At 37.3% G+C, this 14,513-nt stretch overlaps 1 protein-coding gene across 8 annotated transcripts in view; it reads right to left on the minus strand.

The window, feature by feature from the left end:
- The window catches only part of ATRX (P-loop containing nucleoside triphosphate hydrolases superfamily protein), a 45,199-nt gene extending 33,789 nt beyond the window's left edge, over nucleotides 1-11,410 (minus strand). The window contains exons 1-11 of one of the 8 annotated variants that reach the window (XM_088206640.1): nucleotides 11,241-11,410; nucleotides 10,624-10,787; nucleotides 10,432-10,494; nucleotides 7,056-7,151; nucleotides 6,871-6,963; nucleotides 5,319-5,509; nucleotides 4,998-5,244; nucleotides 3,830-3,943; nucleotides 2,566-2,649; nucleotides 1,416-1,931; nucleotides 530-819 (exon numbers count right to left, since the gene is read on the minus strand). In XM_088206640.1, the coding sequence (XP_088062766.1) occupies nucleotides 530-819; nucleotides 1,416-1,931; nucleotides 2,566-2,649; nucleotides 3,830-3,943; nucleotides 4,998-5,244; nucleotides 5,319-5,509; nucleotides 6,871-6,963; nucleotides 7,056-7,151; nucleotides 10,432-10,494; nucleotides 10,624-10,743 (1,814 nt within the window). In that variant the 5' untranslated portion in view covers nucleotides 10,744-10,787; nucleotides 11,241-11,410. Of the gene's footprint in view, nucleotides 1-529; nucleotides 820-1,415; nucleotides 1,932-2,565; nucleotides 2,650-3,829; nucleotides 3,944-4,997; nucleotides 5,245-5,318; nucleotides 5,510-6,870; nucleotides 6,964-7,055; nucleotides 7,152-10,431; nucleotides 10,495-10,623; nucleotides 10,788-10,878; nucleotides 11,012-11,217 lie in introns of those variants that run through there. The other 7 variants (XM_088206643.1, XM_088206642.1, XM_088206639.1 and 4 more) reach the window with 7 other exon arrangements.
- Nucleotides 11,411-14,513: the final 3,103 nt, after the last annotated feature.

Here is a 14,513-nt window from a genome sequence, read left to right on the forward strand (position 1 = left end):
GTAACCATACCACAAATGAAGAAAAGCACTCTTTTCCAACACACAAGAAGCTTAGAGACTTAGAGATCCTAGGCACCACTGGTTCCAAAAATGGAAACTACCCAAGAATGCCACCCAAGAGAAACACATAAATAAGTAATAGTCCAACCTACATGGTAAAAATTTGATGCAAAGATCTTTAACATTTATCAGAGGATTCAAAAATCAACATAGAACGAGCCAGGTGTTAGTTACCTTGCAAAAGAATGAGTATGCAGCATATATATAATACATCAAAGTGCTAAATGAATAGATTTTCGTCATAAATGACCGACTAGAAGTAAATCAAAAAAACAAATTCCATCGATTTGAATAAAAGGCATGATCTTGATATCTTATATAAAGAACCATTTTCCATATTATAGAATAACAAGGAGAGGAAAAGAAACACCAACTAGATAAATGTCCCAATGACATATACTGGTTTCAGTTATTTCAGAAAAAAATATATCAGTTTCAGATCCCCTTCTAATAGCGACTAGAAGACTACCTGCTTGCTATTTTGATATCCGCATCTGAATTCTCTGAATCACTATCAGAGCTAGAAACTGTTAAATCCACATACTTCAAGGCTTTCTCCAATTCTGAAGTCAACCTTTCCAAAAGACTCGGTGAGCAGCAGCAGCATTGCCAGCCAGAGGACCTAATCTCAGACAAGCAATCTTCCCCAATATTCCTCTTTATACAATTTGTACAGAATAATGTTCTGCATGACTTACAATTTACTAAGTCACTGCTTTGTCCACACCATCCACAATAACATTCGGAACAATCAGTATCCTGCTAAGAGCATTTAACTCAAAATCAATTACAGCATGTAACACTGAAAAGAAGTGATAAAGGACACTAAAACCAGCTCTTGTGCAAAATTTCTTACCCAAAGAAGATTTACAGACAATAGTACAGGTTTTTCACAAAACAGTAAAGAAAGATGTCCATTGAAAAGAGAATCAATTAAATTGAACATTAGCTACCAGGAAAACATATTTCTAGAAAGAACAAAGAAAAGAAAAAAGCAAGTTCCAGACTGGAATTTACTAATAAACCATGCACTTTTTCTTTCTCCAAGGGGAAATCTTTAACAAGTTTTAAGTTGAGTTTGGAAATGTTTGGTTTACTTCAAAAAATATCGACTCCCCTCATAATTGAAGTAAAACCACTAAGATGTAATTGAATCAGTTGAGATCAATTTCAAGTATACCTAATGACCAACATGAGCCAACTACATGCATAAGTATGCCTATATTTGCAGACCTAATCACAATATTAACAAGGCACAAGAGGCACCTTCAGTGATTATCACTACCACATATCGTTAAAAACATCACAACTGAATCAATTCTCTTTCATGTACTGAAAGCTAGGTAAGCCCAAACCTTTACATGCACCTTCTCATCCAATAAGCATTTGCAGGACTTGCAGACAATTACTTTAAGAAGTGGATGCCTCCGCACTTGAATAGTAACATTACTGCAAACAGTACACCGAAACCCCTCTGTCGGACTATGTGAAGCAAAAGGATCAACACCAACACAACCAATTTCTTGCAGAACAGATTGATCCTCCAATTTTGTGAAAACTGATTCATCCTTCACTGTGTCAGCTTCATCATCGATGCGAGTTTTCTTATTATTAATATCTGGAACCTCACTTTCACTTGAACGTTTGGACCCTCGGAATTCAGCAGAATCAGATAAAGCAGACCCAGAGAATGATAAAGTTCCATTACTCATTAGCCCATCTTTGCTAGAAGTATTTGTTTCAAACGTTTTCAGCATTTCGGTATTTTCGGATGCATCCCCCCTGTCAATATTTCGCATGCCTTCTCCATCTTCACAGACCTTCTTCTTTGAATCAAGTTCACAACGGCTTTCTGGCACTTGATCAATACCCTGATTCAATATCAAAACATGTAAAACATATCAAATGCAAGAGAAGCAAGATAATTAGGTTATTTTCAGGATTAGAGACTTCGTATTACTTGAGAAGGAGCATATTTGTGTCAACTGATCACAAGCTATTAAGGCCCCTAGAACCTTGTGGCCCACGTACCATAACTAACAGGACAACATTAAGCCTTACTTTTTTTTAAGATTGTAATCTCTTTGAAATACAGCTTCCAGAATTCTAACATTTCCCAAGAAATTTATTTTTTCCTCATGAAAAGTATTACTAAGGACAAGAAGAAAATAGTACAATGTCAAAGGTTTATTTTGGCCAAAATTTCCCAGAAATGTAAATGGGTTGAGGGCCCATGTTACCAGAGTTTTATATTTTATCAATCTACTCTTGTGTGGTTCCTGTTGAAGCATATATTGTGAGGGGGGGCCGCCATCAATGGGATTCTCCTAGTTATATAAATTTCCCATTTGATAAAGCACCTTCTAAAGTAGAGCATAAATAAAATTCATAAAAGAAATGAATATTAACCACTAAACATTGGATGGCATAATTAAAAGATATCTTTTATTAGATCTTACACCAAGCCAACATAACAGAAAAAAAAGGCAAATTCACAAACTGCACCTGTTTAGATCTCCTTCGGTACCTCCTCTTTTTCAGGCAAAGTTGAAGCTTCTGATCAATCTTTTTGTCATCTTCCTCCTTGACCTGTTGATGTATGCAATTATATGACCTCCAGTCTACAGAACATTCGTTGTCACAGAAACATTAACAGGTAGCTTAACTATTATGTTAGTGAAATACTTGTAGCGACACTGTCATTTCTCTTTTGATGAAAATGAAATAATGTTTGATAAAAGTGGAGAAGAGAACGTCAATGGAGGTGATGTCTTCGCAAATAAAGACACAATAAAAGACAAAAATATTAAAAGATAGTGTAAATATCAAGGGCAACAGATCCCCTAGAACAAAGAAAAGACACAAATGGAGAAAGTGAAATCCAATGTAAAAATTGCAGCAAATGTCTTTGCAAAATAGACAAAGATACTGCCTATTTCAAACTGGAGGGTTATTTACGTTCCCCCAGACAGAAAGACAACTACTTTGTTATGCGAAGTAATAACAAAAGTAAAGAAGAATACACTAATGTGAAGGACATCCTGTTTATTTGCAAGAAAAAATAAGTACACTTCAAAATTTAGGGGCACCAAAAATCAAACATATTTGAGCAAACTACAAACTACGAACAGATTATATGAAGCATATATGTGCATGTTTTATAATGTGTCAAAAGTACTAACAACCACTAAATCTGATTTCCATAGCCGGTCAGCTTTCTACTTTAGCATCCAAATAGGTGGGACGGACAGCAACTTTTCAATCAATAGATCATCAACCATCTAAAAATATGTAGAGGAAAACACATGCAAAGTTATGTACATGTACATACATGTGTAAGCATTTTCGTTTCTCAGTCTGCAGTTATGCAGTTAGGAACTTGCTTGAAAACACAATTCCCACTTTTTCATCAAGAGATGCATCAATGCAAAGAGAATGATACCATTACTGAGAAGCTACTAATGCAAGACTTTTAAACAGGAAAAAGGTAAGAAGATTCCATAATTCACTTGTTCATCAATAGATGCACAGAATACAGAGAGAATGATTTCATAAACTCAGAAGCAACTACTACAAGACTTTCAAAGGAGGAGAAACGTAAGAAGACTTACTGATTTAAAGGTTTCCAAGAAATGGCAAAAAGAATTTAGTTATAATGATCAGACCACCCTAGCCCTATTTACTAGTGGGTTTTTTTTGTTATGTTCATATATAATCAGCATCCAAATGACTGTTCTACCAGAAAAAAAAATTGAAACAGTTGACAGACCTTCCTAAAATTTTTCCTTTGTTCATCAGAAAGAGTTCCTCCTCTTTCATTTGCAATGGCATCAGCAATAAATGGATCATCCAAATTGATATCAATGTCATCAATCTCTTCCACCTGAATAACATTGAACAACCAGAATAGATTGCATTATTGTAGATTGCAGCCAGTTTTTTTCAAGAGGAAAATAAGACAGCAAGCAACTCATATTGCATTATGAGAGATATCAAGTGAGACCAAATTCATGAGAAAGATTTTAGGTTGGATAAGCCGTGTAAATCGACAATCATTCAGCCTATTTATAGGTTTTCTTTGGACTAAAGTATAAGTAGAAAGAGAAGAGCAGAATACAACAAAAAGAAAAGCAATAAACATAAGGAGCAAAATAAAGAAAATGAGAAAAACAGAATGGCAACACAATCCTTTGACATTAGAATTAAAAAAAAACCCCAAAAACCTGGGAACCTTATCCAAAAACGAAGCGAGAAACACCACCCTATCCCAAAAAAAAACTTAATTGGACTTTTGTTTAAAACTTCTCATGTTCCATTCTGTTCTGTTACAACCTTAATGTAAATTATGGGTCTTCCCCTCCTCCCTTGTCTTTCCACACCTCCAATTGTTGCTTCAACAATGCGTTCCACAGATAGGCTCTTCTAAAGACCTCCCTCACTCATCCAAGAATCAGAGGATTCTATTTTCATTATTGAAACAAAAATACTAAAATAAGAAACGTGTCTAGCACGATCAACAACTTTACCATCAAAATCACTAAACCGAAAGGACTTGCAATATAAATGATGGCGAAAAAAAACTTCATTCTTTATTTTGACCATTACTTACTGCAAGGAGAAAATATGTTGCAAAACTATTTGACATCAGTGCAATTATTGATTGACAGAAAGAACCAAGAAAGACAAAAGACAAACTATTTATGAATATAGCAAGTTCAAAGGTAGGATAACAAACACTCTCATTGCACGCACAAAAATATTGCTTTCAGATATATCGAGATTAGACACTAATAAAGGAGCCACAAACTTGAACCAAACTAAACTCCTACCACCAGCAGTAAAGCATACTATAGAATGCAATATATGATGCAAAATTTAGCCATTACGTAAACTCCTGGGCTATAAAAGCAGAAATACTTAATATAACGCAAGGTGACCTCATCTACTCCAGGAAATTTGAGTCCCATGATGGCAGCCTGCTGTGGAGTGCTAGCCAAGTAAACTTCAGCCCAGCACTTGCTGCCAAACGAGACAGGAAGCTCAGCTACATTATCAGAAAATATTTTATTGAGAGAGGACCAGTCAATTACAGAATCTCCTGCTGGAGCCTCATTTCTACCATCATCAGCAAGTTTTTTTTGAAGAAACCCACTGGCACCCTCCTCCAATAGTTTACCATGTCGCCTGAACTCATAATAGACCCATATAAGTCAAATATAAACAAAGAAGAATGTCAAATGCATAGGACAGAAAACAACCTCCTGACAGGTCGGTGGGTTTGAAGATACTTCTCAGCTTCAGCTATTGACTCAATAGTTTCATTGCTCACCTGAGATCCTACCCAGTGAGCTCTTTTCCTCCAAGCTTCAGTGCAGCAACCATTAGGAGCTTGACCTTCAATCAACTTATAGAGGCTTGGTAACTCAATCCCAGCCCCATCAAGTTGTTCCTGTATAGAGAAAGTCATGGATGAAATCCAGGAATATGACATGTTTATACATTCTCAGGAAGAAGAAAAAATAGAATATCATGCCAGGGACTCAGGTTGAAGAAATTAAAATGTCAAAAGCAGAGCCCAGCTTTCTTCACAGATCCAGGCCACTTAGGACATGTCCCGGGGAGCAGCATGGAGAAATCAGTAAAATCTTCCTTTTCATTTAAAAAAAATACTATTAATACGGCACAAAGGAAGCATTGTCCAAATGTAGAAATCACTTTGACATTAACAAATATACATTTCAAAGAAAGGGGCAATGTGAAGAAAGTCATTCCAAGAATTTGGTTATGAAAGGCAAGACCAAAAAAAGCGCTTAACTGAAAGGTGGGGCAGCAGTGAACAATTCCTAGCAAGGCAGACATGGAAAGTGAAGTCGACCCCTAGAGTGGCCTTCTTTTGCTTGGGAAGCAGCTGGGAGGTATTCTAACTTCGCACAAGTTGATCAGGAGGGGAAAATTCTGGTAAATGGCTGTTTTTATGTGCAAAAGAAATGCAAAACCATGCAAGCAAATAATCCTCTGATGCCCGTTTGCTTTTCGCCTTTGTCTTTGGTTTATAGCTTTCTGAACTGACTTGGGTTCTTGCTGGCTTTGTGAAGAAGGAACTATGGGTGCGGGAAGGCATTCAGAGCGATAACAAATCTCCAAGTCTTGGCTCATTGGCAACATTTTAGGCCATGTGGAAGGAAAGGAATAGGAGAGCTTTTGGGAGTGTAGAATCTTCTTTTGACAACAGTATTGTATATGGGTTGCACCTCCTTGGTGTTTTCTGAATATGCTCATTTTTTTCTCTCAAAAAGACCAATAAAACCACCATACTCAGACTCACAAGGAAAAAAGGAGAGAAGATAATCAAAAAGCATTTGCAAGCTAGAATCATGAAGAATAAGGAATCTTTTGGCTCAAATAAAGATTTCAAATGAAAATGAGTCAGAAATAATCCACATTAAATTTTCATGAATCTTCAAATGGAAGACTGGAAACAAAGTCAACATTTGTAGAAGGCTAAACTCCCTGCTTAGCATGGGGAAGAAACGTTATATATCCAAAACCAGAAGAATTCAATAAAAGAGAGAACAGAGAGAACAAATTGAAGCATTAATAAATGTTGAATCAAAATGCACGCAATTCTTCATTTGACAAAATCAAAGAGGATTAAAAACAAAGTATGAGCACTGGCAAAAGTACGTTATTCAAGCCCACTATGCTGTAGATATTTATAGGGAAAGTAACTTTTGTCTAATACATGCAAGCAAGCTTTAAACTTGTATTAAGATCCAATGGCTCTATTCAAGATTGAAGAGAGAAGCAGACCAACAGGTGAGAGCTTTCGGTTTCAAGCTCATCTAAGACAGCCTCCCATTCTTCTTTAAAAGCATCCATCTCCGAAGCAATAGCTGTTTCTAACTGTTTAACAAGTAAAAACATGTTCAATAACTCATATTGTGATAGGCAAGGCATCAGAGTTTGATGAATGGGAGCTTGGGGAAAAAACTAACATTATCACCGAGAAGAGTTTGTGCCAACTCCTCCCTAACTTCACCCTCCACTCTGGCAAGAGACTCCTTCTCCAATGCTTCTTGAGCCTCTGCAGCCTAAAATGAACATAAGAAACCTTCCAAAATAGGATGAACAATACAATACTAGGTACATGAATACTCTCCCAAACTAATGCAGGTTTCACCAAATGTCTTAATTACTTATATTTTTTATAAGAAAAAAAAAAGGAAACATTATCAAAGAAGCAATGAAAGATACATCAATAGACAGAACAAAAGAAGAAAGGAGAATCATTGACAACCTCTATGCAACCTAGGCAAAGAAACTTGCGCCTTAACCTAGAGAGATGTCAACAAAGACAATGCGTTCCAAAGGGACAAGAGAGTGAGAAATGATCCCTAATATAGCTCACAAACCAGCAAGATAGCCCCATGCATCAAAGCCTTCACCATTTTCCTTCTACCAAGACCATAAAAGGTAGAAGAAATAAACCCTCAAGATATGGAGGAGAAACCCAAGCAAGACTGAAAGTAACAAATAACTAAGTTCAGAGTCTCTATGACAAATCACACTGCAAAAACAGGAGACTGAAATTTAGCAGCTTCGGAGCACATCAGACAAACCCGTCAGAAGAGAGCACAAACTACCTGTGAGCTTGGAGCAAATTATCAGTATTAGGTAGATTCAAAAATGTAGCCAAACAAAAACCTTGACTTTTGAGGGAGCAAGGACCTTCAAAAACCACTTAGAATAAGAAAATGAAATGTTAACTTTTAAGAAAATGAAACCTTAACTTTCGATGTAGTTAACCTTGAAAACCTGACAATCATCCTAATTTTTATGTTACCGGCCACAAAGATAGAAACAAAGTGTTTAAAATTGCATATAAGTACGAAATAAGTAACCTTAGATTCTCGAACACCCTCTTAATCATTAAACTATTCTATACTCTTTTTCTTTATACTCAATTTTAAAAAACTTAATAAGTCTTTAACTAATTACAAATTTTCTAAATATCAAACCATATCTTTAAATGTTATGTGCCACATTCTTCTTCTTCCCTCCTGTCACAAGCTGAATCCACAACTGGTGTACTTCCTTGTTTTCAATTGTGCATTCTCTATATTAGACCACATTGTAACTATAAATTTTCAAATGTAGTTAAATTTTAAAACCACTAAGGCTGTAATCCTAATTCATGGCCTAATTCATGACTCCTCCAGCCATGAATTAGGATATAACTTCTCCAGTAATCATAATTGCAAAATAATCTCAATTAGCCAACAAAACGGTATAATACGTCCCTATCATGTAATTATTATACTTTAGCATATTCTGCCTCATATAATGAACTAGACATGTTGTTAATGTGCCATATGGCATGTCAAAGTGACTTTAGTGTGCCACAATGAACTGTTTTGTTCACAGGATGCCACACCCTTGATGGTGTAGATATGAGAAACCTCGTTGACCTTTTTATTGATCATCTGGGAATATTTTTTCTCATTGGCAATACCTTTTGGTGCCTTTTACAAAATTCATTTTTGTCACAAAATATTCATAATAAAGGAAGGGTATATTCTCTAAAGATTCTAAGCATGCTTACAATGTTATCCGACATAATCTATTTGAATATGTCACTGTCCTTGAACCTCCTCATAATGGAGGGATCTTATCATGAAGGTAGAGACTCTAGATTCTGAGGAACAAGCGAAAGAATAAATACAAGAAGTTTCTGAAATTAAATATTTTGAGATTGTTCAAGATCTTTCGCATAAAGAAGGATCTATAAATATTCAATTTTAAGGATGAAATGAAGCACACACTTGTAAATCTGTTGATTTCATCTCATCTATGGGGTATAATAGAACTTTCTACTTTTATTTCCCCTTTCAAGGAAGATGATGAATCACAAAGTTTCCAATTTTTTCCTTCTGATGTTTAGATTGTTTTCTTTTATCCTTCAGCACTTGAGACTCCATATCAAGTTTTACCCTAACCATGAGAAAATGGTGCAAATGAGGTTTATTTAGTTAGATTTTTATATAAGAATTACATTTCTTTCAATATAATATGTTTTCTTAATTAAGAGCCATCCTCTTAATTTTGCTAACGGATTTACAGGATCTTATTAACATTTGACTGATATGTACAACTTATTGTAACTAAATTGCCTAAATTTTGCTAAGGATTTAGAGGATCTTATTAACATTTTGATTGACAAGGAAAGTTTATTGTAATTGAATTGCACCCCTTGGTTTGGTGTTAATGTAAGTATCAAATTCACAAAACAAAAAATCTTTATCTTTTAGATATACCATTTTTATTGAAAAAGAAATATGAATGGGAGGAAGGAAAGAATAAAAAGGAAGGCAAGATATCCCCATGAATAAAAAAACATGCACAAACAAGAAAACAAAGGCATTTAAGTCCTAGACCAAAACAAAAATGTAAAACAAGCAGCTGCATCTCTATCAAGCAAAACTCCCTACAACCACCATATCAAGCAAAAATAACAGAGACTCATTTTCTGTAAATAATGCAATAGATCGACCTGGAAGCTCCTAGATATAAACCTTCTGAAAAATTGCATGAGGACAAAGAACTACTATTTCCCTCTCTTTCCTTTGCACCCACCATTATTCACTGTAGCTGCTATCTCTAAACTTCCTTTCTCACTTTCTATTTTCTACTGTATTTCCTTTTCAAAAAAATTCCACTGTATCTCTTTGGAGAAAAAATCCACCTGATCTTTTTTTTTCTAAGAAAGAGATGCAATTTTTAAGTTTATTATTTCTAGCAATTTCCTTGTGATTTGTTGTAAAAGTATTATAAAGAGTCTAATATAATAACAGTAATAGGATTTAGTATAGTATTTAAGAACTCTATTTAGGCTTCAAGCCTTATGGATTTGAGTTACAGCAGTTCATAAACACTTCATAATTTCTTTCACAATTAATAAAGCTATACTGAGAGGATTCTCTTGGCAAACTTTTTTTGCACATTTTGCTAATAACTTTTTTTGAATGAAAATTGTGTGATGCAAGCAAACTTTAGATGTCATACTTACAAGATCCTATATGTCATGCCTAATTCATTTTCTACACAAGAGCCTATGAAACAGATTCTATATTCCAAATTCTTAGGACTAATATATAAGAAAGTATGTAATGTCTAAGAAATCTAGTTATGATGTCTATTTTTACCCATAATTTTAGGCAAGCAGATCGTCCCTAATTTGTCCTAGGTTATAACCTTAAATTATTTGGTGAAACCCACATGAAACTGAGAGAGTACTTATACACCAGATGCATTAAATAGTTACTCCAAAACATAACAAGGAAAATAGTTAGATAAAGCAAAAAAATGTGATACCTTACTCTCCACTTCCAAGAAGTCAGCAATTAACTCCTCTATTTCTTTCTCAGTCAGAGGTTGCTGCAAAATAATGGAAACTAGAAATAAAAACCCAAATTGTTTTGTGTTTAAAGCATGGTGGGTGATCTTACATTCAACAAAGGTGAAACAAATAATGCCTATTAACACTAAATATCTTGAACAAATTACCTCAAGATGTGATTCATGGTCCTCCCCAGATGACGATGATTCATCTTCATCCGAATCAACGATAAAAGAATCATTGGATGCACTCTCAGCATCTCTCGCTTCTTCCAGCTTTTCTTCCATATCTTATTTAAGCCCCCAGCCCCCGACAACAAATAATTAAGTACCTAGGATTATAAAAACGAACAAATGAACAAATCAACGCAAGGCTAAGCTCGTGCAAGAAAACAAAGAACTAAGCATAAAACTTCCACACACTTGGTTCAAGAGATGAAAATCAGATTTGCAGACCCCGCGTCTGATTTCTGCTGTATTCACTTCCAGCAAGTTACCTCAAACAAATTCATTTCCATCGATTGAAAAAATTAAATAAATTAAAGAATGACTAAATGGAAGGCAAAACCCTAAACTAACAAACCGCATTTTTCAATTCACCAAAATCACACCTAAACTCTTCCTAGTCAACACCATGAACTTCAATGCATCCACAATGACACAAACCAACCAACAAACAAACGGCCAAGAAAAGCAAAACAATCCAACCAAAGCACGAGAAAGGAAGCTTAATCCCAGAAATCAGTGATCGAACTGACTCACCAGAAAAACACTGTGCTCGTTACCTTGGCGGAATCGGCTCTTGTCAGAGGAGGGAAAAAAGTTTTGATGTTACTGAAACTTGGATGGCTTTGAATTTTGGGAGAGTTAGCGATTGTTTTGGGTATTTTTACTATTTGGTTTTTTTACTACTCTGGTTTCAATTCTATTTTCTTGAAGAATTGTAGCCTTCTTTACTTGTTTTTTATTTTAATATTTGCCTACCCAAACCCGAATATATAGAGGTGACCAATACTTTACTATTAATTTTTTTTATTTTTTATTTTAATATTTACCGACTCGAATCTAAATATATAGAGTTAATCGACACTAACTATTCGATCTAACCCAAAGATTAGTCTCCCTTAATTGAAATTATTAAAAGATTAATTTTTTCAATATCCTACTTAAATGAGTTTTTTTCTCAATTGGTAAACAACATAACTACATGCTAATAATATTTCTTTTCTTATTTTCAATTAATATCAAATTTAAGCTTTACTTAAATTTTTATTTTAAATTTTAAAAGTTAAATTACGTTAAAAACCTAGTTTTACTTATTTTACTTAGATCTAACCTTCCATTTTTATGTTTTATTTTAAACTCTTTATATTTAAATTTTTAATTAATTAAAACTAATAAAATGTTTAATTATTTGTGTAGCACCCGGAAAGGAGGAGGGAAAAAAAAAAAAAAAAAAAAAAAAAAAGGGGGGGGCCACGTCAGCAGCCACGTCAGCAGCCGCGTCAGCAGCCACGTCAGCAGTCCCGGCCAACCAGGGCCTGCCACGTGGCAAGATCGCGTCACTCCGAAAGGAGCCACGTTGGCGATCCGCGTGGGTGCGATCCGACGGCCCAGATCAATCACGCGATCGGACGGCCCAGATTCAATCGCACGGACGGCCCAGATTCAATCAAAAACGAACGGCACAGATTAAAACAAAATGAACGGCTGTGATCAAAAGGCAAGGGGTTATAAATAGAACCCCCACACCAGACCACAAACCCTAGCCGTCAGCCGCTCGCCGGAGAAGACGAACCAGAGGCCGACCGCCGCCACCCGCCGCCACTCGCCGCCGCACCGGGGAAATTTCCGACCGCCGATCGAGGTAAATTTCATACCCCCGACTCGTTTTTCCCCACTGATTCCTCCTATGGCCAAATCGAAGCCGAAATCCTGGCCAAACGGCCGGAATACGCGGCCGAAGCCCAGCGGCGCCGCCGCGCCCCCTCTCGGTTTTTGCCTCCGACGAGGCCCTTCCCGGCCTCCGTTCGATGCAATTTTTATATCACCGTGATCACCATTCTTTTCTCTACAGGTTGACCGGAGCCGAATCACCAAAACACGAACCTCGCCGGAGAGCCGCCGCACCCGAGAGCGCCGCCGCCGGTAAGCTCCGTTTTTCCGTGATTTTTTGGCCCCCCGAGGGCCCTAGGGTTGTTTTCTGACAAGGACCAATGCGAGTGTGGCCGAATTCGGCCGAAAACGGCCGAAAACAGTCAACCCGAGGCGACTCGCCGCCGCCAGCGGCGGCGCCGTCGCCGGAGCACGGCGGAGCCGCCGTGCCGGAGTTGCGATTTGGGCCGAAGGAGGCCCTGGGCCTAATTTGGATTTTTTTTGGAATACGTGCAGGTACTGTTAGTGTGTTTCAGTTTCCCGGGAAAAATTCAGGGAAAATTAGGGACAGCCTGCAGGCGCACTGTGAATCGTATTCGGATCCCGAAAACAGGTAAGGACCCCTCACCCTATTTCCTATCACGGTATTAAAGTTCAAAATGATAAAACGGTATTTCTTGAATTAACGCATGTGTGAAATTGCTTAAGGTTGCTAATGGAGCCCGAGTCTAGTGTGATTGATGATTTACTGTTATTTGGCCTGTTTTACAGCTTTAAATGCATTATGGGGTTTGATGTGTTCATTTTATAGTTTCGAATGCATATATTACTGTTTTATTAATTATGGGTTGAATGACTGAAGAACTGATACTGTATGTTGTCTGTTCGGCATGAATTACGATTTGCTTGTTTAAATGTGAATTGATGATGCTTATTGAGGAAAAAGGGAAATGAAACATTGTATAGACTGATAATTGTATGATGGGGTCAGCCTGACTAGATATCCTGGGAGATGGTGGACGGACCGGGTCCGTAGGGAACCCTACCGGGATTGTGGTCTCACATGCCGGACGGGGTATGGAGATCTTATGGTTTTGGCGCCCATACCGGACGGGGTATGGGGACGGCCCGTTTCACCCTCATACCGGACGGGGTATTGAGGTTTATGGTTTTGGCGCCCATACCGGATGGGGTATGGGGACGGCCCGTTTCACCCTCATACCGGACGGGGTATTGAGGTTTATGGTTTTGGCGCCCATACCGGACGGGGTATGGGGACGGTCCTGGAAACTCATTATGAATGTTAAAGGTTAACGGGTAGCGGAACCCCTATGGACCCCCACGGATACTAGTAGGCTGGTAAATGAGAAAAAGATATGTTGTACAATGATTGAATTACAAGAGGCGTGATAAGTGTTATGTTTTACAGCTTAGATTATTCAATGATTATGATGATGTTATTGTGTTTCTCATATTGTTTTCATAAATTCCACCAAGGTAAGTGGATGGTAAAGGTTTTCATGTTAATAAACGAGTTTATTGTAAATTATGCTCCATTGGTCTTTTTGTGTTTTTCTACCCACCTTTACCTCCGTGACGGTGAGATATCGTGATGTTCTTACTGGGCTAGTGTAGCTCACTCCTTATTTAACCATTTCAGATCAGGAAGACATGGTTCCCGAGCCCGTTCCGCAGGAGGACGACGAAGGGGATACCTAGAGACTCTGTAGTCATACTCATAGTTTTATTTTCGAGTTTCTCTCTTAGTTAGTTTAATCTTTTATATTTTAAGTACGTTTCTGGTTTTTCGTGTAAGGGATGTTAACTGAAATTTTGATCTCGCTTCCGCATTTGATATATTTAAATACTCATTTCATTTTAATATTTCCGGGGCCGTTACAGTTGGTATCAGAGCCAGGTTTCCTCGGACCCATCCCTTACACAATAATGCCTTAGAGTAATACTCACCGATATATCGTTACTCAATCATTCCTTGTGAAAACGAGTACACGGGAATGAGGAGAGGAAGGCCCCCACTAAACCAAGCGGCCCAAGATAATTCACTTCGGGAGGATTTAGACAGACTATTTGAGATGGTGGAGGCTCTCGTAGCTGCCCAGCAAAGGCAAGAGGAGAGAAGGGAGTTACCCGGACCTCCTCCGCTAGCGCAGGTTGAGCCCCCG

Source organism: Carica papaya, chromosome 6 (genome assembly GCF_054855325.1).
Source record: "Carica papaya isolate Zhongbai chromosome 6, ASM5485532v1, whole genome shotgun sequence".
NCBI lineage: Eukaryota > Viridiplantae > Streptophyta > Magnoliopsida > Brassicales > Caricaceae > Carica > Carica papaya.